The sequence below is a fragment of the Schistocerca cancellata genome, chromosome 1 (genome assembly GCF_023864275.1).
Source record: "Schistocerca cancellata isolate TAMUIC-IGC-003103 chromosome 1, iqSchCanc2.1, whole genome shotgun sequence".
Classification (NCBI taxonomy): Eukaryota; Metazoa; Arthropoda; class Insecta; order Orthoptera; family Acrididae; genus Schistocerca; species Schistocerca cancellata.
In genome coordinates, this window is record NC_064626.1 from 285,073,746 (window position 1) to 285,098,789 (window position 25,044).

At 42.8% G+C, this 25,044-nt stretch overlaps 1 protein-coding gene across 1 annotated transcript in view; it reads right to left on the reverse strand.

Annotated features, from left to right (window-relative positions):
* Positions 1 to 25,044, reverse strand: part of LOC126171287 (UDP-glycosyltransferase UGT5-like) — an 84,908-nt gene that overhangs the window by 20,211 nt on the left and 39,653 nt on the right. Inside the window, exons 3-4 of the mRNA XM_049920789.1 lie at positions 11,894 to 12,075; positions 11,335 to 11,794 (exon numbers count right to left, since the gene is read on the reverse strand). Of these exons, the coding sequence (XP_049776746.1) occupies positions 11,335 to 11,794; positions 11,894 to 12,075 (642 nt within the window). The remainder of the gene's footprint in view (positions 1 to 11,334; positions 11,795 to 11,893; positions 12,076 to 25,044) is intronic.

The following is a 25,044-nucleotide window of genomic DNA, read 5'->3' on the forward strand; positions in this document are numbered from 1 at the left end:
TTGGACACAACCATTACTGCGGCCACAGTAGTGACACTTTGACCAGTTTCCAGCCGTCTAACAGCTCGTCCACGATCGGAAGCACTCATGTGACATTTTGCAGACATGTTACCGCACTACACGGCATGTCGCACTAATCAGTTCCACAACAACCTACGACAAATACCAGACTGCATGGACTCTCGAATGTATGTAGGGTGGTACATTGATAGAGGCCGGGCCAAATATCTCAGGAAATAAGCGTCAAACGAAAAAACTACAAAGAACGAAACTTGTCTAGCTTAAAGGAGGAAACCAGATGGTGCTATGGTTGGCCTGCTAGATGGCGCTGCCATAGATCAAACAGATATCAACTGCGTTTTTTTAAAATAGGAACCCTCATTTTTTATTACATATTCGTATAGTACGTAAAGAAATGGGAATGTTTTAGTTGGATCACTTTTTTCGCTTTGTGATAGATGGTTCTGTAATAGTCACAAACATATGGCTCACAAAGTTAGACGAACAGTTGGTAACAGATAGGTTTTTTAAATTAAAATACAGAACGTAGGTACGTTTGAACATTTTATTTCGGTTGTTCCAATGTGATACATGTACCTTTGTGAACTTATCATTTCTGAGAACGCATGCTGTTACAGCGTGATTACCTGTAAATACCACAGTAATGCAATAAATGCTCAAAATGATGTCCCTCAACCTCACTGCATTTGGCAATACGTGTAACGACATTCCTCTCAACAGCGAGTAGTTCACCTTCCGTAATGTTCGCACGTGCACTGACAATGCACTGATGCATGTTGTCAGGCGTTGTCGGTGGATCACGATAGCAAATATCCTTCAACTTTCCCCGCAGAAAGAAATCCGGGTACGTCAGATCCGGTGAACGTGCGGGCCATGGTATGGCGCTTCGACGACCAATACACCTGTCATGAGATATGCTATTCAATACCGCTTCAACAGCACGCGAGCTATGTGCCGGACACCCATCATGTTGGAAGTACATCGCCATTCTGTCATGCACTGAAACATCTTGTAGTAACATCGGTAGAACATTACGTAGGAAATCAGCATACATTGCAACTTTTAGATTGCCATCGATAAAATGGGGGCCAATTATCCTTCCTCCCATAATGCCGCTCCTACATTAACCCGCCAAGGTCGCTGATGTTTCACTTGTCGCAGCCATCGTGGATTTTCCGTTGCCCAATAGTGCATATTATGCCGGTTTACGTTACCGCTGTTGGTGAATGACGCTTCGTCGCTAAATAGAACGCTTGCAAAAAAATCTACGAACTGTACACGACGTTCAAAGTCGTCGCCATGCAATTCCTGGTGCATAGAATGCTTATTTCGTGAGATATTTGGCCCGGTCACTATCAATGGACCACCCTGTATATAGAGCGTTCACGCATAGGCTTCTCTGCGATTTACTATCAGTGATCGAGTATTGCGTAGTAATTGTTGATTGTTCCGTAGGAATTGGGAGTCGTTCCGTAGCAATTGACAGTCGCTCCTTAGCAAAATGTCAGTTGTTCCTTAGCAATTGTCAAGCAGTGTATTACCATCACGCAAATCTCTTTATATGACTACAGTCTAGATTTTGCACTAAGTTGCACCTCTCTCTCTCTCTCTCTCTCTCTGACTCTCTTTCACACACACACACACACACACACACACCGTCGTAAACGATTGCCTTCACATTGGCGATTGAACATTTACGCACAACATTAAAATTCTCTCCATACTGGATAGAAATTAGACAACATTAGTAAATGAACAGCTACTTTGCGGATAATGTCATCATGCCAAGAACGAAATTCTTGGATTAAAAAGATTGTAAGATAAGGATGCTGTTTTTGCCCCTACATCTCGATCTGTACATAGAAGAAGCTGCGCCGAAAGTAAAGGTTCAAGAGTGAGATTAACATTCAGGGTTAAAGGATATCACTGATAAGACTGGCTGATGACATAGCTATCCTCAGTGACAGTAAGCATGAATTACAGAAACTATCGAATGGAATGAGCACACTAATGAGTACATAATATGAATTGATACTAAACAGAAGTAAGATGAAAGTAGCGAGAAGTGAAAGAAATGAGAATAGGGAGAAATTTAATGTCAAGACTGCGGGTCACATAGTAAATGAAGTTAAGGAATTCTGCTACCTAGGCAACAAAATAACCAATGACGGACGGGGCAAGGACATCAAAAGGAGACTAACACATGAAAAGAAGGCTTCCTGGCAAAATAAGTTCAATGGTATCAAACATAAGCCTCAAATTGAGGAAAATACTTCTGAGAATGTACGTTTGGAGCACAGCGCTGCATGGTGGTGAATCGTTGACTGTGGGAAAACCAGAACAAAGAAGAATCGAAGCGTTTCAAATGAGTTGCTACAGAAGAATGTTGAAAATTTGGTGACCTGTTAGTGAATGAGGAGGTTCTCTGCAGAACTGGCGAAGGAAGAAACACATGGAAAACACAGTCAAGAAAAAGGGACAGGTTAAAATGACATCTGTTAAGACAGAGTGGAATAACTTCCATGATACTAAAGGGAGCTACTCCAAGATGACAAGGTTCGCACAGGTGAGAAATCAGAGGCGGGCCGCATGTAAACCAGTCGGAGAAGTGATGAGTCAATAAAAACAGAAATGTGCTACAAAAGGACGCCACATTAAATCTGAGATGTAAGTGGCACGTATAGTATCTGAACACTAGCAATAAAAGTTATTTCAATTTTATCAGCTGAATTTCGGAGAACAAAGTAGCATGAAAATTGGAACTCTTTAAAACGAAAGGAAGCCCTGGAAAATTACAAGCTACCTTTAAATGAGGAAGTCTTCCAGTTTTTTGTCTGGATGAGTTTTGCTACCTGGTCGACTGCAGGACATGTCCCAGATAGAAAAAGACGCCCATTCAAAGCCTGACCACACTTGCTGTCAATCATAAATGTGACACAGTTTGTAAGTTCACAGATAGAACCGGCAAACCGAAGGAGGAGGTGTAAGGCAGGACAGAAAGGAAAAGAATCACCACCCCGCAAGTATGATGCAGGACGGCAAGAAAAAGTAACAGAACCGTTCACATACCTCAACATATGCGTGAAAGTTGGCGAGATTCAGCCGTCTGCACCATTTATGCGCTCACACAGTCATGGCCTCAAATTCAAATGGCTCTGAGCACTACGGGACGTAACTTCTGAGGTCATCAGTCCCCTAGAACTTAGAACTACTTAAACCTAACTAACGTAAGGACATCACACACATCCATGCCCGAGGCAGATTTCGAACCTGCGACCGTAGCGATCGCGCTGTTCCAGACTGTAGCGCCTAGAACCGCTCGGCCACGCCGGCCGGCAGTCATGGCCTGCACACCTGTCTTCACATTCATAGTTCTAAGCCACATACTGAAAATGGTGAGTGCATACCTCCATTATACATCTGTAAACCGTGATGTCCTCGAACCAGTTCGAGTTCGTTGCTATTATAGTTCTAAAATCAGTTGCATGATATGCAATTTTGTCATATGATGACATGATGGAGACCGTGGCTGTTGTTTGATGGTGTTAGGACAGCAACCAGCCACAAATTTACTTTCAGTTCCTTTATTTAAAGGATACCGTTACCGGTTTCGAATCGTTGTGATTCATCCTCAGACGGTTTACACGCTTTCTTTATGACATGTGCTGTGTTTTTTTTACAGATTAATTGTCCTAAAACATAAATAATACATAATTATAAACACGCCACACACAGATGGTTGCGTTACAGATTTTCGTTGCATGTGACTTACGTGAAACGTCGGTTTCGAGTGTTTGTTTTCATAACATTCGCCCAACAGATGTAAATGCATTCCCACTGCATTCTTGTTGTTGCACACGTGAATAGTTCTCACTGAACACTTTAGATTTGTCACTGAGATGATTTCTACAGCGCACGACGTGTTTTGATACAAACAAAGAGCTTACAAACATATGAGTATCGCAGATGTTATGATATATCGTAACATTTGACGACGATGTCGTATGTTTGCAAAGGATCATATATTCATTTACACAACTGTAATGCCTTTTACACTAGTACAGAGACATTGCTAAATTAATTATAAAGTTTTGTATATATATTTAGAACTGTATAGGTAAAATAGTATATTATTTAATTACATTTAGCATCATGAGACTTACAGTAACATATAAATTTGCTACTTGATCTGCAGACAGGTGTACTAATATTATTTGCTTTGGAGGCTAGAAAGTAATTTTTGGAAATTTTTCAGGAAAGAGATGTTAGCTAACTCTCTTTGTTCGTTAAGGACATAGTCTGGGGTGCTGTTTTTGTGCGTGTGTATTCCTAATTCTTCTAATATATTCAAAGTGGCTCCTTTTTCTGCTAGATGCAAAATTTTTAAGTTGTCTTCAATGTTTCCCACTGAATGGTTTTCTTCAGCAATGTGGGCTGCAAATGCTGATTTGTTCAAGTTACCAAGTCTTAGAGCATCAATATGTTCTTTGTATCTAATTTCAAAACTTCTGCCTGTCTGTCCAATGTAGAATTTTGGGCATGTATCACATTTGAGTTTGTATATTCTTGATATACGGTAGGGACTCTTGGAGGTATTTACATCATGGATTACTTTTTGCTGTAATTTATTATTTGCATGATAGATATAATTCTCAAATTTTTAGACAAATACTTTTGAAACCAAAGGCTTGTCTATATTACAGTTTCATGGCAAGTATTGTAATCCAGTGTAGGAAGTACTGATGTAAATAAATTATTTGCGAGGTGATAAAAAAGTTTCCGTTTGAGGGCGTTGCTGCAGCGCATACGCAACCTACCGCGACTCGGAAGCGGGTGTACAAGCAACGACATGCAGGCAAGGAATTAGTGTGGCATTCAAGTCTTTCCGACGTGCATACGGTAAGTGCAGAAACGTGAACTACGGTGACGTTATTACCAAATGCGTCCAACCAGGACAAAAGTGCTGTTACTCTTTCTTGTCTGTCCAAGGACAAGCCGTAATGTACATCTATCGGAGAATTAATAATGTATATCGGGCACCATGCGTGTCGAAAACCACTGTTGTGGAATGGTGCGCCAAGTTCCCTGCGACAAGAGTTGCTGCTGCTTCGTGATAACTATATCGCAAATGGCGTAACGCAGAAGATACGCCAACGCCAATTCAAGTGGAAAACACTCGAGCAGCTGCCCAAAATCCCGATCTCTACCCATGCGATTATCGCGCCTTCGATCACTTGAAAAAAGTATTGAATGATCGACGATTCTTGTCGGACGAAGATTTTCGGCAAGCAGTGACGGACTTCACGCAACAGGACACGCTGTTTACCAAACAGGTAGCTTCAGTCTGGTGCGTCAGTATAATGATTGCTTCAATGCTCATAGCAGTTTTTCCTAATTGGTATACCGATTCTGGACTGTACGGCCTTCGAACGGAAACTTTTTGATCGCTCCTTTTAATTACGTTAAAAGATTTTATACGTACTGATAGAAATGGAAAGAGTTACACTAGGATCACACAACCAGTATTAAATAACTAGACTCCCATTGCATTTAGAACGGACGCTTGTCATCAACATCAGTATGATGTGTGACGCTACATGGGTACGAATACACTCTTGTATTCCTTGTTGCATGTAACCAGAAGCTCCAGAATGTCAATGTTTCAGCCACGACCGAGACATGTTATGCTCTGCCTGTTCATGAATGTTGCAATTCGTAGGTTGGCATGAAAGTACACGTCTTCCAGTAACATCCTAGACATTCTGCGGCTGATAAATAAGGGGTAGAACGGGCCCGTCAAGGAACTGTGCATCCCTGAGGAAATCTTTGATGTGAACTGCAATGTAGACATTGCATTACCCTGCTCTACAATGCTTTTTGGTTCACTGGTTACGAAGAATATGATAAGAAAGTTTACTATTCTTGACATATATTGACGACCGTTCGATTTCCCTTCAGCTATTACCAAATCGGTCCTGTTATCATGTCCAAGAGCTCCCCATTACATTAGCCCAATAGTTGAAAAGGCATGCGGCTCAGGAATATTTGCTCCCTATGACCTTTCACCAGGTCTTCTACAGGCACGCTGGCGTTGGTCTGACCGCCACAACCAGAAGCGAGACTCTTCGCTGAACACCACAGAGTGCCACTCACTTTCTCCAGTTGATGATCGCTCTAATCATGCAGCTCTCCGTTGTTTGTGGTATGTGGGTCATTTAAAAAGTGTTACCGTCTTTGTTTCTCCTTAAACAGGGTTTGTTAAGTCAGAAATTTGAATTTGGCGCTATTCTGCAAAGCTTCTTATCCAAAGTACTGCATAGTAACTTTCTGCGTCAACAGATGCCAGTACTGCAGACGTTTACAAAATTACGGACATCGATGTTCTTATTAGAAAGCGTTTTGTGATAGAATTTTTGAAGACCCATTGACAATAGTGGATATCAGCACTGTTAGACGATAGGTTCATCGGTGTAATGAAGCTTAGTGACAATAATTGTTGGCTGACGAAACGCAGAGCGGCAGGCTGGTGACTGCATTAACAACGAACAACATTCTGCGAGTCGATGAAATCATTCGTGGCGACCACCGGGTGACTGGAGATGATTTGTGTCGCATTACCTCCCTCAGTAAAGGCAGAGTGATGACGATTATTCAACAACAGCGATACTCAAAGGTTTCAGCAATTTGGATTCCAAGAATGTTAACCAACCAGGATAAATAGACAAGAAAAACAATTGCCTCCCAACTCTTCAAGAGAGAGGAATTTGTGGAAAAAAGTGAGCAGAAACGAAAGATGGATTTATTTTCTTGAACCAGAATCAAAGAGGCAGACAGTGGAATGCCGTCACAGAAACTCACCGAAGAACAAAAAGTTCAAAACAGTGTGATCAGCAAGGAAAGTTAAAGTTATGGCTATAGTAGTCTGGGATATAGAGGGCATTATTATGGTTGATTTTTTGGTGCGGAGATGCATGATAAATTCTCCCCAATACGTCAGAACCCTCAAACAGCTTAAAGTACAGCGTGCCCGCAAAACAAAAGCTATGGCGGATGTTCTTCTGTTTAACAATGAAAGATCACACACGAGTCGACACACCACTGGAGAGATTGTAAAAATTAGATAGAAGTATTGTTTCATCCCTCATAGAGCCCTGACCTGGCCCCATCACACATATTTCCTTTCGGGCCGCTAAAATAAATTCTTCGTGGGATTTACTTTGAAGACGAGGAGGCCGTGAAAAAGTCCACGAGTCAGTAGCTTCGGAAGCAGGACTGTGAATTTTACCAACACAGGAATACTGCCGTTGTTAAGAAATGGACCAGAACTGTGGGAATATTGAAAAGTCATAAATTAATCTCCAATATCGCGGTTTTCAGCCGATGTAGTTTCATTTGAGATTCTAGGCAAATAATAACGCAAAATGAGGCACTACGTTTTGGCTGACCCTCGTATGAAGCAAGTCATAAACGTCGCATGGTAAGTTAGTATCTCATCCCAACTTCCCGCAATCTAATCCTTACTGTTCGTGGAGACACTCTGTTTGTAACCTCTTCCCAGTTTTCATTGTTCTCATCCATCTATTTGTCAGAGGCAGACAAACACTCCTACGATATTCTCACGGTGTAGTACTTCTGGAAGGTACCTCTGCCGTCTCTTATGGCCACACTGTTGGCAGAGGCCATCTCGTCACCAATCTTTCTGCAGTCATTGCACCACATTCGGCTACTGGCTGGTTATGATTAAAGTGCAGCTACTCAGTGTGGGCTTTAGTTATCGTACGGCAGAGAAACTTGGTAAATATTCTAATGTGTTGATGTGGAACCGATTTACGCTGGAAAAAGCATAGTTCCAGTTTTGGTCACAATATGTAAATCTGGCGCTGTGAATACAAGAAAGACGGGGTTTCCATATGTAATGGATTAGGAACGGGCAGGAAAGGTCAAACAGGTGAGAAAGGCATAATGTTTTGTTATTATCCACCAGATTTGCTCCTGTGGCCAAAACTGGAACTAATTTCTTTCCAGTGTAAATCGGTTCTGCATTTATGCATTGGTATGTCTACCAAGTCGCGCTACCATCTGATAATTGTAGGACACACTGGACCTCCGCAAACACTCGACCTCCGTCAGTAGCAGCACTTTAATTGCGACCAGCTGGTATCTGTCCGATCTCTTGGTCCCTCATCCCAGTAATTCAACCTTTCTCAAAGTCCCAAAGATGGCAATAAGATCGAAATGGGTCTACTTCAGCCATATTTCATTTACCAACTCTCATATTTCCTTATTTTTACGACTATGAATAATACAGGGTGATTCAAAAAGAATACCACAACTTTAAAAATGTGTATTTAATGAAAGAAACATAATATAACCTTCTGTTATACATCATTACAAAGAGTATTTATAAAGGTTTTTATCACTCAAAAACAAGTTCAGAGATGTTCAATATGGCCCCCTCCAGACACTCGAGCAATATCAACCCGATACTCCAACTCGTTCCACACTCTCTGTAGCATATCAGGCGTAATAGTTTGGATAGCTGCTGTTATTTCTCGTTTCAAATCATCAATGGTGGCTGGGAGAGGTGGCCGAAACACCATATCCTTAACATACCCCCATAAGAAAAAATCGCAGGGGGTAAGATCAGGGCTTCTTGGAGGCCAGTGATGAAGTGCTCTGTCACGGGCTGCCTGGCGGCCGATCCATCGCCTCGGGTAGTTGACGTTCAGGTAGTTACGGACAGATAAGTGCCAATGTGGTGGCGCTTCATCCTGCTGAAATATGAATCGTTGTGCTTCTTGTTCGAGCTGAGGGAACAGCCAATTCTCTAACATCTCCAGATACTGTAGTCCAGTTACCATCCAGTCGCCATCTTAGCATCAACTGACGCTGACGCCTAGTCAACAGCGCCTCAAGCGAACAAATGTACAACTAAATGAAACTTTATAGCTCCCTTAATTCGCCGACAGATAGTGCTTAGCTCTGCCTTTTGTCGTTGAAGAGTTTTAAATTCCTAAAGTTGTGGTATTCTTTTTGAATCACCCTGTATAGGCTTTTTTGTTATAATAAAGTTTTTCGAAAGGGAATACATATAGCATGTGGCCAGTTGCAAAAATGACTGTGTGGACGATGTGGCCTTTTCTACACCTTATTTTAGATCTATGTGACGATGCTGTGCTGAGTATATTTATATGTTTTGACGATGCCATTACGTCCTTATCATTTTAGGTCATGGTGTAAAAAGGATCTGAGGATGGTCATTACTGACTGAAACCGGTCATCGTCAAAAGAATTGATATTGCGATCAAAGACTGGAATAAAAAACATTTGACAGTATTGGATCACTGTTCATATACGCGACTATGTCGCAGCTGGTAATCTAACTTACGCTATGGACTACACACACACCGATTCCCGAGGGAGGACTCGAACCTCCGACGGGGGGAGGCGCGCAACCCGTGACAAGACGCCTCGGATCGCGCGGCGGTGATGTTGCTTGCGTCCTTTACACCGAGGTGACAAAAGTCATGGGATACCTCCCAATATCGAGTCGGATCTCCGTTTACCCAACGTAATGCAGCAACTCGACGTTGCACGGATTTAACAAGTCGCTCTTAAGGCCCATGCAGAAATACTGATTCCTGCTGCCTCTATGACCGTCCAATATTCCTAAAGTGTTGCCGGTGCAGGCCTTTGTGCAACCTCTCGATTATATCCCATAAATGTTCGACGAGATTCATGTGGGGCGATCTGGGTGGCCAAACCATTCGCTCGAACTGTCCAGGATGTTCTTCAAACCTATCTCGAACAATGGTGGATCGGTGACATTACGCATTGTCGTCCATAAAAATTCCGTCATTGTTTGGGAACATGAAGTCATTAACGGCTGCAAATGGTCTCCTAGTATCCGAACATAACTATTTCAAGTTAATGATCGGTTCAGTTGAACCACACAATCTGTTTCACGTAAACACAGGCCACACCATTATAAAGCCGATACTAGCTTCCACAGTGCGTTGTTGACAACTTGGGTCCATGGCTTCGTGAAGTTTGCTCCACAGTCGAACCCTACCATCAGCTCTTAACAACTGCAATCGGGCCTCATCTGACCCGGCCACGGTTTTCCAGCGGTCTAGTGTCCAACCGATACGGTCACGAGCTCGGGAGAGGACACGTTCGTTGTATGTTCCACATTGACCTTTGCTGTTATGAAATTACAATGAAATGAACACCCTTAGCTGCTTACAGGCGTTGACATACGTCATCGGGGACAGGTGAAAATGTGTGCCCCGACCGGGACTCGAACACGGGATTTCCTGCTTACATGGCAGACGCTCTATCCATCTGAGCCACCGAGGACACAGAGGCTAGTGCGACTGCAGGGATTTATCTCTGGCACTCTTCCCGCGAAACCCACATTCTCAACGCATTGTCCCGCACTACATTCGTAGTGCCCCCGCCCATTATACTCATTACACGCGGCGCATTGCCGATTCCCGTAAGAGTTCGGGCACTGTGCATTCACACAGAAGAAGAAGATGGTCAAGTGGCCGGTGAGCCTTAACTATATATATACTAAGATGGTATCTGTTCTTTCGGACATGTCCGGGTTCGAGTCCCGGTCGGGGCACACATTTTCATCTGTCCCCGTTGACGTATGTCAACGCCTGTAAGCAGATAAGGGTGTTCATTTCATTGTAATTTCATTCTAACGAGCTGCATGGTCACCGATGGTACCTGTTCTTTCGGACATGTCTGAAAGAACAGATACCATCTTAGTATATACTTTGCTGTTATTTCGCGCAATGCTGCTTGTCTATTAGCACAACACTACACAAATGCTGCTGCTCTCGCTCGCTTAAGTGCAGGCCTTCGGCCACTGCGTTCTCCGTGGTGAGAGGTAATGCCTGAAATTTGACACTATGGATCGCGGAATATTGAATGCCCTAACGACTGTCGAAATGGAATGTTCCATGCGTCTTAACTCTAACAACAATTCTGCGTTCAAAGTCTGTTGTTTCCCGCTGTGCGGCCCTAATCACGTCGGAAACGTTTTCGCGTGAATCAACTGAGTACAAATGACAACTGCAACAATGCACTGCCGTTTTATACCTTGTGTACGTGATATGTTTATATTGCTATCCCATGACTTCTGTCACCTCATCGTAGAAGCGACAGCAAAACTGACGCTACGCTGTAGCTCCACGCGGTAGGCGCGCACAAACAATTCATCTTTAACGGGCTTTAGTTGTTAAGCGCGAGTTGCAGAATATAAAATTTTCTAGCCTATAGGTTGCAATATTAAGCACTAACCTTGGGCAGAGGCCGTCGCTGTTTCTCTAGATGTAGTCCTGTCAACTCTATCATGTTGGGAAGCATCGGCCGTGGGTAATTCATGCTGTAGTGATTATTTATAAGAAGGAGGCTGCAGTTTCGTTCCGTTTCGTACACAGATGGAGCGTCAGGGCCAAAATGTTTCCTCATTATCCGCTCTTGATCTGCCATAATTACATAGTTCCATGAGTGTAGAAAGAGGCCCATTATGTATGCGTTGTACATTCTTTCCCAGAACGACATGTGGTCGTTGTAAGGGAGTGACATATCAGGACAATAGGCGGGGTTGTTGGGATTTCCTTGCATTACGTGCAGCGGACCGGGCGCAGTAAGGGTGACAAAGCCTATGAGAGGTGGTGATCCCACCTTGTGTACGAGGCCGTAGTAGCACTGGTACATTAGTCGCTCGACAATAACGACGTCAAAAGTAGGCGCCGACCTGAAATCGAAAATAAAGACTTTGCATAACCTGTCTAGCAGTATGAGTTACTGATGTCATGTTTGACAGATAATGATAGTTGAGCAGAGTCACACTTACCGGATAAAATCTTTCATCTCTGGGGAGTCCAGTTGGATTTCACATATCCTTTGCCCCATATGAGGTAAAAGGCGCAGCATATCGTGTGGAACGGAATCCGACAGTGAATTGAAGTCATACGTCGCTCTCCAGAAATCGTACGTCACGGATACATCTATTTCAGTATAATTTACTATTTTTTCCTGCAAAATAAAGAGCAAGATCATGCAAAATTGTTCTGTGGGAACATTGTAACGTTGTATCTTCGTGCTATGGTATCACCATCAGAGATCTTATTTGAAGTATTTGTAGAGCAAAATTAAACAGAAAAAAATTAAAACTGTAAAAATTACGCCATACCAAAATCATACCAAAGGCTCTCAAAAGTGAAGACTCAAAAGTGAACAATAGTTATTAACAGCGCAATATGGAGCAATATTCTCAGATACAAACCTACTCGCCGCCCCCGGATCGAATCCTCCCGGCGGATTAACGACGACGGTCGGTGTGCTGGCCAACCTGGATGTGGTTTTTAGGCGGTTTTCCACAGCCTACTTGGTGAATACTGGGCTGGTCCCCACGTCCCACGTCAGTTACACGACTCGCAGACGTTTGAAACACATTCACGCTATTTCACGATTTACACTAGACGCAGACAGCTGGGGTACACTAATTCCGTCCCGCAGGGTATGGGGTGGCGGCAGGAAGGGCATCCGGCCACCCCTTAACATTAACATGCCAAATCCGGTTAACCATCGCCGACACTGCGGGACAAGGCGCAAGTGATAGATAGATAGATAGAATGTTATTGTCCGTAGATAGTTCCTCTGACCCAATTGCCGCAGTTACTATCCGCTCGTATTTGCAACCCTTATAATATCCATAATAATTATCAGTTGCCTGTGCGACGTCGGTAAGAGTAAACAATGGAGATAAAACGGAATTATTTTTGTTTTGTTTTCTCTGTACATGTTTGCTAATAGCGTCTGTCTTTGTGCAGGTTCTAGAGTTTCACAGTGATGTGTAATTCGATTAATGTTTCCAGCCATCCAAATATGAAATATGAAGAACATGATACACAATCTAAGCCACCTACTTCTTTTGAAGACCTAGATATGTGTTATTTATTAATTAATTTCTTAAACATTCATTCTAACGATGCCAGCATTTCGTTAGAATGTGTGGAAACATTAGAAGAAACAGGAAATAGCTCTGACGATTCTGTGAACTGTGGTTTGAACAATGATTGTTGTGCTAATTAAGGTCCAGAACAAATCTATAGTACCTCGCTCGTCCAAATAAAATATTACTGTTAAAGCTTGAAACGACAAAGAAGAAGGCTGTAAATGTTTTAGCCAAATGAAGGAGGGAGAAAACACTTATAGTTAAGCAATCTACTAAGCTGGTTTCGTTTCGTAAAATCCGAAATTTAATTGTGTAAATGGATGAAAGATTTAAGTGAACTACTTTAATTCAAGTAAACATGTAGAGGAGATGTCATTAATGGTTAATATTCGTACAACAGAGAAATTCGAAGCAGATGTAAGACGAAGCTTCTTGCTGCTCCTAAAAATGCTATGTATAAAAACCGTCAGGCTTCGTGCTTGGACTGGGCGATAAACATACTTTATTATTTCGAGCGAAAAAAGACGAAGCGCTTGCAGTTCATGAAAGCTATGACACATTTGTATCCAACAATGCCAGTGATAAGGTCAGTGGATTACTGTTTCCGCAGATTTATATATTTCTCAGGACCTCAAGGCAAATTAGAAGAAAAACTCTTAATCGACAGAGGAAAATCTGAAAAAGTGGGAGAAAATAGTTTTGATATTACAGCTGAAATGTCTGCTTACCAGAAGCAGAAAATAATAATGCTGTTGTGGGACTCTTAGCCTGGAACATAACAATATCCCCGTCCTCAGGAGGACGACGAAAAGACCGTTAATATAATTCGGATACCAACCGGAACCAATAGTAAGATTATGCCTTTCAATAGAGAATTATTCTACAGTGCAAAGCATTTTTTATAAAATTACGCAACAATACAATTTCCGATAGCTTTTCGTCATTTTAGGTTTAAAAACGGAACAGTATTGTTAAACTTCAGATATTTGTGCCTTGTCGGTTTGCATCACTACATTTTATGAATTTGATCAAGAATGCCTTGTACAAGACCATAGTTTTCCTCTATCACAATTGTGTCTAAATTAAACTAGCAATTACTATGAAGTTCCGGAATGCACTACTTTCTCCCTTTATCATGTGTGCCTGATGTAAGGAAAATGTTTGTTTTCGTCGTCCAATAGACACTTGGCATTTTTATTAGGACTACAGGGAATAAAGGAGGAACTGGTCCGTCGTTAGCAAACTATACATTGTTCAAAGGTTATACAAGAACTGTGCTACAGGAATTGCTATACAAGATTTCGTGTAAACAAATTAAAGTCCCTATTAATGGAAGTCGTCTGTAATAGAACATCATACATTGCCTTGATTTTGTTTCTTGTACTAGTCACCTCAGTTACAACTATATCTGCAATAGTTTAGCTGTCGATATGAAATGCAAGTTATTAAAAAAAATTAATGATTCGAGGTACGTTTGGTACGTTTAAACGCTGAAAATTCATGTGTGTACATTTTGGACTTCACGCTTTTGTCACGGCTACATCGTCAAATTGTTCACTAAGCAGGAAGACCAGTACAAACCTCTTTTATAAGAGAGCTCTCCCTGCTGCAAGTATGAGTAACTTTAACATTTTTTTAAATACTTGCAGTGCGACTTAGCAGCTAAAATTTTGCCAGTGTATTTCTTTTGGTGTATTCTTCCTGTGTGAAAAATTTCAGGTTATGTTTCGACATGTCGGATTGGACCACTTCCTTGGCAGAACCATGTTGTTGTTGTTGTGGTCTTCAGTTTGATGCAGCTCTCCATGCTACTCTATCCTGTGCAAGCTTCTTCATCTCCCATCTCCCATCTTCAACCTACATCCTTCTGTACCTGTTTAGTGTATTCGTCTCTTGGTCTCCTCTACGATTTTTACCCTCCACGCTTCCCTCCAATGCTAAATTTCTGATCCATTGACGCCTCAGAACATGTCCTACCAACCGGTCCCTTCTTCTTGTCAAGTTGTGCCACAAACTCCTCCCCAATTCTATTTAATACCTCCTCATTAGTTATGTGATCTACCCATCTAATCTTCAGCATTCTTCTGTAGCACCACATTTCAAAAGCTTCTGTTTTCTTCTTGTCCAAACTATTTATTGTCCATGTTTCACTTCCACACATGGAAATGACTTCCTGATACTTAAATCTATACTCGATGTTAACAAATTTCTCTGGAAGAACCATAAAAAGGCAAATATTTAACTAGGGTGGTTGCTTTGCAATCTGAACTATCTTGACTGCCACCAAGTTCATCCAGCAATGCAGTCATAGAAGACAAAACTTTCAACGATGATGCACCGCTGCTTGCCCTTAACAGTTTTCCACACACCACACACTACTGAATCCACGTTATCCAATGAAAATTCGGCGGGATGGGAGGGGCGTGGGGGGAGGGGGCAGGTGTGCGACATCTTCTGCGGCGGGATATGATGGGACAGTGAGGTGGGAATACAGGAGAGCATTGAGTAGAGGCCTGGCAGGCGTCCGAGGTGTTGACAAGAAAACATCATTGTTAAAATATTGATTTATTGTTCGTCAGCTGCAGATGTCATCATGATACTTGAAGAAGTCAATGCCGTCAGGGTGTAAGCTGTACATAGCCTGCAAGGAGATGGTCTAACAGCTTGAAGCATCAAATAGAGGCGAGAGCCAAAGCTAGGACAATCTATATTGTCGCTAATTGTTTTCAAGATATGGCAACATCGCACAGAAGACGTCACTGAATGATCTCAGGCGTTTTCCCCTCTCCTCTCCCTCCATTTGCTCTCATACCTCTCCCATTTCCATTCCCACCCCTCCCTCCTCTCCACCCCTCCCATCCTCCATGGTAATTGGCAGAAAAAACTCAGTCCGAGCTAAGCTGTTGGTGAGAAAGGATGTAGGGGGGGGGGGGGTTCTTTCTTTATTTGGGTTGTTATGTAGCAAGAGTTTTCCAACACCGCCGGCCGCGTGGGGTAGCCGCGCCGTCTAGGGCGTCTTGCCACGGTCCGCGCTGCTCCCCCCGTCGGAGGTTTGAGTCCTCCTTCGGGCATGGGTGTGAGTGTCGTCCTTAGCGTAAGTTAGTTTAAGTTAGATTACATAGTGTGTAAGCTTAGGGACCTATGACCTCAGCAGTTTGGTCCCATAAGATCTTACCACAAATTCCAATTCCCCAACACCGCCAACAATTACCATGAAAACCTAAGGAAGGTGCAAGTATCACTATGACCAGCAACTACACTCCCTAATTACGTAATTACACTGCTACAGTTCATCAATCTAAAAAAATCAAAAGCACAGCTACACATCCAATAACATATTCAAGAAACGGTAAAACAATCCTCGCCTATAAAGATCCAAACATACTGCAAAAAAGGTACTGCAAACATCGTCTATAAAGATCCAAACAAATTGTGAAAAACGATACTAAAAACTTCGCCTAAACTCCACCTACAAAGACCTTGAAAACAGTAAGTCAACACAGCTAAGACGCACCAAAAATGGAGTCTGTACACTTGCGCTCTCCGCTAACAGTTCTGTGCAGATGCGTGATGCTATAGAATGAGCCGGGACCACTACCAAGTCACTGCAAGGCTGCCCGCGGCCTGCGATTATCGCCGGGGCCATGGCGGTTCAAAAGACGATTGTCGCTGACTTAGCTGGAAGGCAATATTATTCTTAGGTGCTACAGTGTGTGATGGACAGCACACCGATAGTAGTAACATGCTGAACCAATAATGGTTCTCCCCCCAGACAAAAGAGAGGGTTGCAGCAATCTGTCCTCTTCCACATCTCTAGACTGACTGGCCTACTTCGCAATACCACCCCTCCTCTTCCCCACACCAAAACATCACCACCGCGCGGTGTAGCCACGTGGTCTAGGGTGGCTTGCCACGGGTCACGCGGTTCCTCCCGTCAGAGGTGCGAGTACTACCTTGGACATGGGTGTTTGTGTTGTCCTCAGTTTAAGTTGGTTTAAGTTAGATTAAGTAGTGTGCAAGCCTAAGGACCGATTACCTCAGCAATTTGGCCCCATAGGAACTTATCACAAATTTCCAATTTTCGAAAACACCATCCCCTTCCCAGCTCTCCACCATCTGGTAACTGGTATGAAACGACATAGGTTGGAATTTTATTTATTTCATCATTTCTGGGGAAGTGCAGGTGTTATCCTGTGAGGAAAAGGCTTCACAATATCATCCCACACCTTCCACTTTTCGCCGCGCCCCACACCCACTTTTTTCCGAATGCACCCATGTGTGCGCGTGTGTGTGTGTGTGTGTGTGTGTGTGTGTGTGTGTGTGTGTGTGTGTGTGTGTGTGTGTGTAGAAGTACCATTCTTTCACAATACCGCCGCCTAAGGGGTCTCGATTTCTGGGAAAAGCTGAGCTGGTGGTGTGGAAAATGCAAGTGTTATCCTGTTGGGGGATGCCCTAATTATGTAGAAATCATAAAAAGAAATCATATACACCTGTGGGAATTTAAGGAGATGGGACCTGGATAAACTGACTAAACCAGAGGTTGTACAGAGTTTCAGGGAGAGCATACGGGAACAACTGAAAGGAATGGGGGGAAGAAGTACAGTAGAAGAAGAATGGGTAGCTTGGAGAGATGAAGTAGTGAAGTCAGCAGAGGATCAAGTAGGTAAAAAGACGAGGGCTAGTAGAAATCCTTGGGTAACAGAAGAAATATTGAATTTAATTGATGAAAGGACAAAATATAAAAACGTAGTAAATGAAGCAGGCAAAAAAGGAATACAAACGTCTCAAAAATAAGATCGACAGAAAGTGCAATATGGCTAAGCAGGGATGGCTAGAGGACAAACGTAAGGATGTAGAGGCTTATCTCACTAGGGGTAAGATAGATACTGCCTACAGGAAAATTAAAGAGACCTTTGGGGAAAAGAGAACTACTTGTACGAATATCAAGAGCTCAGATGGAAACCCAGTTCTAAGCAAGGAAGGGAAGGCAGAAAGGTGGAAGGAGTATATAGAGGGTCTATACAAGGACGATGTACTTGAGGACAATATTATGGAAATGGAAGGGGATGTAGATGAAGATGAAATGGGACATACGATACTGCGTGAAAAGTTTGACAGAGCACTGAAAGACCTGAGTCGAAACAAGGCCCCGGCAGTAGACAACATTCCATTGGAACTACTGACGGCCTTGGGAGAGCCAGTCCTGACGAAAATCTACCATCTGGTGAGCAAGATGTATGAGACAAGCGAAATACCCTCAGACTTCAAGAAGAATATAATAATTCCAATCCCAAAGAAAGCAGGTGTCGACAGATGTGAAAATTACCGAAAAATCAGTTTAATAAGTAACAGCTACAAAATACTAACGCGAATTCTTTACAGGCGAAAGGAAAAACTGGTAGAAGCCGACCTCGGGGAAGATCAGTTTGGATTCTGTAGAAATACTGGAACACGTGAGGCATTACTGATCCTACGACTTATCTTAGAAGCTAGATTAAGGAAAGGCAAACCTACGTTTCTAGTATTTGTGGGCTTAGCTAAAGCTTTTGACAATGTTGACTGGAATTGTTGTTGTCGTTGTGTTCTTCAGTCCTGAGACTGGTTTGATGCAGCTCTCCATGCTACTCTATCCTGTGCAAGCTTCTTCATCTCTCAGTACTTACTGCAACCTACATCCTTCTGAATCTGTTTAGTGTATTCATCTCTTGGTCGCCCTTTACGATTTTTACCCTCCCCGCTGCCCTCCAATGCTACATTTGTGATCCCTTGATGCCTCAGAACATGTCCTACCAACCCTTCTTCTTGTCAAGTTGTGCCACAAACTCCTCCCCAATTCTATTTAATACCTCCTCATTAGTTATGTGATCTACCCATCTAATCTTCAACATTCTTCTGTAGCACTACATTTCAAAATCTTCTATTCTCTTCTTGTCCAAACTATTTATTGTCCATGTTTCACTTCCATACATGGCTACACTCCATACTCATACTTTCAGAAACGACTTCGTGACACTTAAATTTATACTCGATGTTAAATTTCTCTTCTTCAGAAATGCTTTCCTTGCCATAGCCAATCTACATTTTATATTCTCTCTACTTCGACCATCATCAGTTATTTTGCTCTCCAAATAGCAAAACTCATATACTACTTTAAGTGTCTCATTTCCTAATGTAATTGCGTCAGCGTCACCCGACTTAATTCGACCACATTAGATTATCCTCGTCTTGCTTTTGTTGATGTTCATCGTATATCCTCCTTTCAAGACACTGTCCATTCCGTTCAATTGCTCTCCCAAGGCCTTTGCTGTCTCTGACAGAATTACAATGTCATCAGCGAACCTCAAAGTTTTTTTTCTTCTCCATGGATTTTAATACCTACTCCGAATTTTTCTTTTGTTTCCTTTACTGCTTGCTCAATATACAGATTGAATAACATGGGGACAGGCTACAACCCTGTCTCACTCCCTTCCCAACCACTGCTTCCCTTTCATGCCCCTAGACTCTTATAACTGCCATCTGGTTTCTGTACAAATTGTAAATAACCTTTCGCTCCCTGTATTTTACCCCTGCCACCTTCAGAATTTGAAAGAGAGTATTCCAGTCAACATTGTCAAAAGCTTTCTCTAAGTCCTTGGTTCATAGGGGAGGGAGGGGGGGCGGTTGGGTGTTGACTGGAATACTCTCTTTCAAATTATGAAAGTGGCAGGGGTAAAATACAGGGAGCGAAAGTCTATTTACAATTTGTACAGAAACGATATGGCAGTTATAAGAGTCGAGGGACATGAAGGGGAAGCAGTGGTTGGGAAGGGAGTGAGACAGGGTTGTCGCCTCTCCCCAATGCTATTCAATCTGTATATTGAGCAAGCAGTAAAGGAAACAAAAGAAAAATTAGGAATAGGTATTAAAATCCATGGAGAAGAAATAAATACTTCGAGGTTCGCCGATGACATTGTAATTATGTCAGAGGCAACAAAGACTTGGAAGAGCAGTTGAACGGAATGGACAGGGTCTTTAAAGGAGGATATAAGATGAACATCAACGAAAGCAAAACGAGGATAATGGAATGTAGTCGAATTAAGTCGAGTGATGAGATGAGACACTTAAAGTAGTACAGGAGTTTTGCTATTTGGGGAAAAAATAAGTGATGACGGTCGAAGTAGAGAGGATATAAAATGTAGACTGGCAATGGCAAGGAAAGCGTTTCTGAAGAAGAGAAATTTGTTAACATCGAGCATAGATTTAAGTGTCAGGAAGTCGTTTTTGAAAGTATTTGTATGGAGCATAGCCATGTACGGAACTAAAACATGGACGATAACTAGTTTGGACAAGAAGAAAATAGAAGCTTTTGAAATGTGGTGCTACAGAAGAATGCTGAAGATTAGATGGGTAGATCATATAAGTAATGAGGAGGTACTGAATAGGATTGAGGAGAAGAGAAGTTTGTGGCACAACTCGACTAGAAGAAGGGATCGGTTGGTGGGACATGTTCTGAGGCATCAAGGGATCACGAATTTAGTACTGGAGGGCAGCGTGGAGGGTAAAAATCGTAGAGGGAGACCAAGAGATGAATACGCTAAATAGATTCAGAAGGATGTAGGTTGCAGTAGATATTGGGAGATGAAGAAGCCTGCACAGGATAGAATAGCATGGAGAGCTGCATCAAACGAGTCTCAGAACTGAAGACCACAACAACAACATACACCTACATGCACAGCTACAAATCCAAAGTTATTGCAAATATCGTGAGAAACCTCGTCTAAACTTCATCTAGTATCATAAACATACGCCCTACGTACTGCAAATGGCCCGCTCCAAGGCGTCTGGTTCAGTGCTGTCCTCGAAGTAATCGATTTGTAACAGTTCGTTGTGTCAGGTATTTACATGGCTGCTGTGTCGACCGAATTGCCGCTTGAGGCTGCTGCACGATCTCGCGGTACTGAACAGATGACGTCCACTGGCAGCGCCAAGCAGAAACACCGGTACTGCACAGCGCAGGGACTGCTATCAAGTTGCCACATTTTGCAAGCAAGCAATGCAAATAGATCGAGGAATACCCACAGATCATCAACATAAACATCTTTTATGAAGTGTTGCATTTCACATCACTCGAAAATATCTTTAAATTTATCCAGTTTATCCTTTTCACTGCAAACGGATTGTCGTGTGATACGCCTAAACCTGCTATCTTGTAATTTTTTCCGACGTATTTCTCGTGCGCGCTGACCATGGCTGCCTGGTCTTACGCGTGAGCCGCAGTGACAACTCTGCCAAATACCACACAACCTTTCCGGCTCACATCACAGCCGCAAGACGTAAGAAACACTTGTGCATGGGCTATATGCCCAGTGGAGCCAAGTGTTAAGAGTAAGCCCGATGAAGGCGCGGAAATCCTAAGTGCTGCAGATTCAGGGCGGCGTCTGATAGGGGCTAGGACGTAACTAATGCGTCGCCGCGCCGTACCGCCTAGCTCGAGTCGCTTCGCGGATCTAGCGTCTGTCCACTCGTAGACCTATCACCAAGTGTGGTCATACACTTCTGGCCATTAAATTTGCTACACCAAGAACAAATGCAGATGATAAACGGGTATTCAGTGGACAGATATATTATACTAGAACTGACATGTGATTACATTTTCACGCAATTCGGGTGCATAGATCCTGAGAAATCAGTAACCAGAACAACCACCTCTGACCGTAATAACGGCCTTGATACGCCTGGGCATTGAGTCAAACAGAGCTTGGATGGCGTGTACAGGTACAGCTCCCCATGCAGCTTCAACACGATATCACAGTTCTTCAAGAGTAGTGACTGGCGTATTGTGACGGACCAGTTGCTCGGCCACCAATGACCAGACGTTTTCAATTGCTGAGAGATCTGGAGAATGTGCTGGCCAGGGCAGCAGTCGAACATTTTCTGTATCCAGAAAGGCCCGTACAGGACCTGCAACATGCGGTGGTGCATTATCCTGCTGAAATGTAGGGTTTCGCAGGGATAGAATGAGGGGTAGAGCCACGGGTCGTAACACATCTGAAATGTAACGTCCACTGTTCAAAGTGCCGTCAGTGTGAACAAGAGGTGACCGAGACGTGTAACCAGTGGCATCCCATACCACCATGGCTGGTGATACGCCAGCATGGCGATGACGAATACATACTTCCAATGTGCGTTCACCGCGATGTCGCCAAACACGGATGCGACTATCATGAAGTTGTAAACAGAACTTGGATTCATCCGAAAAAATGACGTTTTGCCATTCGTGCACTCAGGTTCGTCGTTGAGTACACCATCGCAGGCGCTCCTGTCTGTGATGCAGCGTCAAGGGTAACCGCAGCCATGGTCTCCGAGCTGATAGTCCATGCTGCTGCAAACGTCGTCGAACTGTTCGTGCAGATGGTTGTTGTCGTGCAAACGTCCCCATCTGCTGACTCAGGGATCGAGACGTGACTGCACGATCCGTTTACAGCCATGTGGATAAGATGCCTGTCGTCTCTACTGCTAGTGATACGAGGCCGTTGGGATCCAGCACGGCGTTTCGTATTACCCTCCTGAACCCACTGATTCCATATTCTGCTAACAGTCATTGGATATTGACCAACGCGAGCAGCAATGTCGTGATACGATACACCGCAATCGCGATGGGCTACAATCCGACATTTATCAAAGTCGGAAACGTGATGGTACGCATTTCTCCTCCCTACACGAGGCATCACAACAACGTTTCACCAGGCAACGCCGGTCAACTACTGCTTGTGTATGAGAAATCGGCTGGAAACTTTCCTCGTCAGCACGTTGTAGGTGTCGCCACCGGCGCCAACCTTGTGTGAATACCCTGAAAAGCTAGTCATTTGCATATCACAGCATCTTCTTCCTGTCGGTTAAATTTCGCGTCTGTAGCACGTCATCTTCGTGGTGTAGCAATTTTAACGGCCAGTAGTGTACTTAGTGCAACTGTCGAAGACCATCATTCCAAATTGACCGCTGTCTGGAACCGCGCGACCGCTACGGCCGCAGGTTCGAATCCTACAGTTAGTTAGGTTTACGTAGTTCTAAGTTCTAAGGGACTGATGACCTCAGAAGTTAAGTCCTATAGTGATCAGAGCCATTTGAAGAGCCAAATTGACTATCATTCCACATAGAACATCATCTGCCACAAACCACCACATAGCATCATTCACTGCTGTCCATCATTCAGTTTTCACTGCACCCCATCTGACGTAGCACTTTAAACAATTGTCACCCTAATTTGGGCCGTGAATCCCCCAATTTATAGTCGGAGATCCTAGACAGAGTGTGTGGAGGCGATCCCTGACGACCTCAGGGATATGGTTTCATTGTGGAGGCAGAGAGACATAGTTAATTTATATACACATCATCCTGCTTTATTTTTTATAATAGTACATATAATATGTTTTCTTTCGCTGCAGCAGAGGAATTTAATCAATGTCTGGAACGTTGTACTTATTTTCGTTATTCTTTCTCTCCACAGCTGATGAGCCAACAGCGCATGGAGCGTTTATGTTACAACCTGTGAGCTGTTGGATACAGTCTCCTTAATAAAGCGAGCATTGTTTAGTAGCAAAACCACTCCATACTTGTACTCGTTATAATAACATCAGCATATTTTGCCCATTAAGATTCCACCATGAATCTGCCCCTCACATATCGTTAGAGCTCCGACATCATAATATTATCGATGGCAAATCACAAAGGGCGTAATATCGAAGCTTAATACTTCAGACAGGAACGGTTGCAGAGTCTGTCTGCACAACAATATTTTATAAAGTCGATTGTATTAGAAGATAAAAAACGTTGTGAGACCCATACGCAGTAACTTTGCTCATGTATACAATAGTGATGGGACTCATTAAAGAAAAGCTTTCTGGCAACGTATGTAGTGTTACATTACAATCGATGTATCACAAGACAGCCTCAGACACTGATTCCTACGAAGAAGATAAAGACCTATCACCAACCAATGGGTTTTATAAGGTCGCTGACCGACTTCGTAGCAGTGATTCGCTTGTCGTTGTTACACACTCCTTACTAAGCGAATGGCTTGTCCTATGTCTAATATTTCTTCTCAATTATGCGTATGTAAGCACTGGATCAGTAAAAAATAGACTTTTATGGAAGCAGCTCTTGCGATAACTGTAGCCTACAGCCATTAAAACAACGTAGTAAGAGTCTCAGATTGTTGATCAAATTTCATATTTTGGTGTAACATTTTATGTACGTGATACATAATTACTGATTCGAAGACGAATTGTAGGTACCACCATACTGACATTAGCACTATGTAGTGAAATCGTGGCGCATCTAGAAAGACGACGTTTCTGTCAACAGTACCTGCGAGGTAGTAAGAAAGCTGGTCTCCCAGTCTTGATTCTAGACGAAGTAACATGGTTAGATGTGGTCATTTCAATCATCTTGCTGTGTAACTCCGAATTCCACCATTAGTTCGGTTATCAGTCTAGATGTTTTGTGTAAATGATTTTCACATTAAAACGAAAGGTATACAATACATTTTTTTGTAAACCTTAATGGGTCCTGATCGCCTTTTTTTAAGTAGAGCATCAAGGTATTGCAACTTACCATTACCGACTAACCCATTAAAACTACGGTGTTCCACAACATGCAGACATCCAGTCTGCTCGACTAACAAGGGCTCCGGTATGTACGAGGAAGGCATAATTTATTTTATATTGCAACCAACCAGACCCTCCAGAGCAGATGTGTAGTTGTTTTTTGCATTCTCATTTTTACGTCCACTAGAATTTTCCATATTGATTTGCTTATGACAGTCATCTGGAACTGCAGCACGGATTACCACATGTACAGCGCATGGTTTTATAAACCATTACAGTTCTTGATTGTCTTTTTTTAAGTAGAGAATCGAGATGCTACATCCTACCATTACCAGATAACCCATTAAAACTACAGTCTTCCACACCATGTACACATCAAGCTAAAAATGTAACACTCATATATTACAATTTTAGGAGTTGTAACCAATACCAAATGATGGTAACAATACCATATGATCTAGT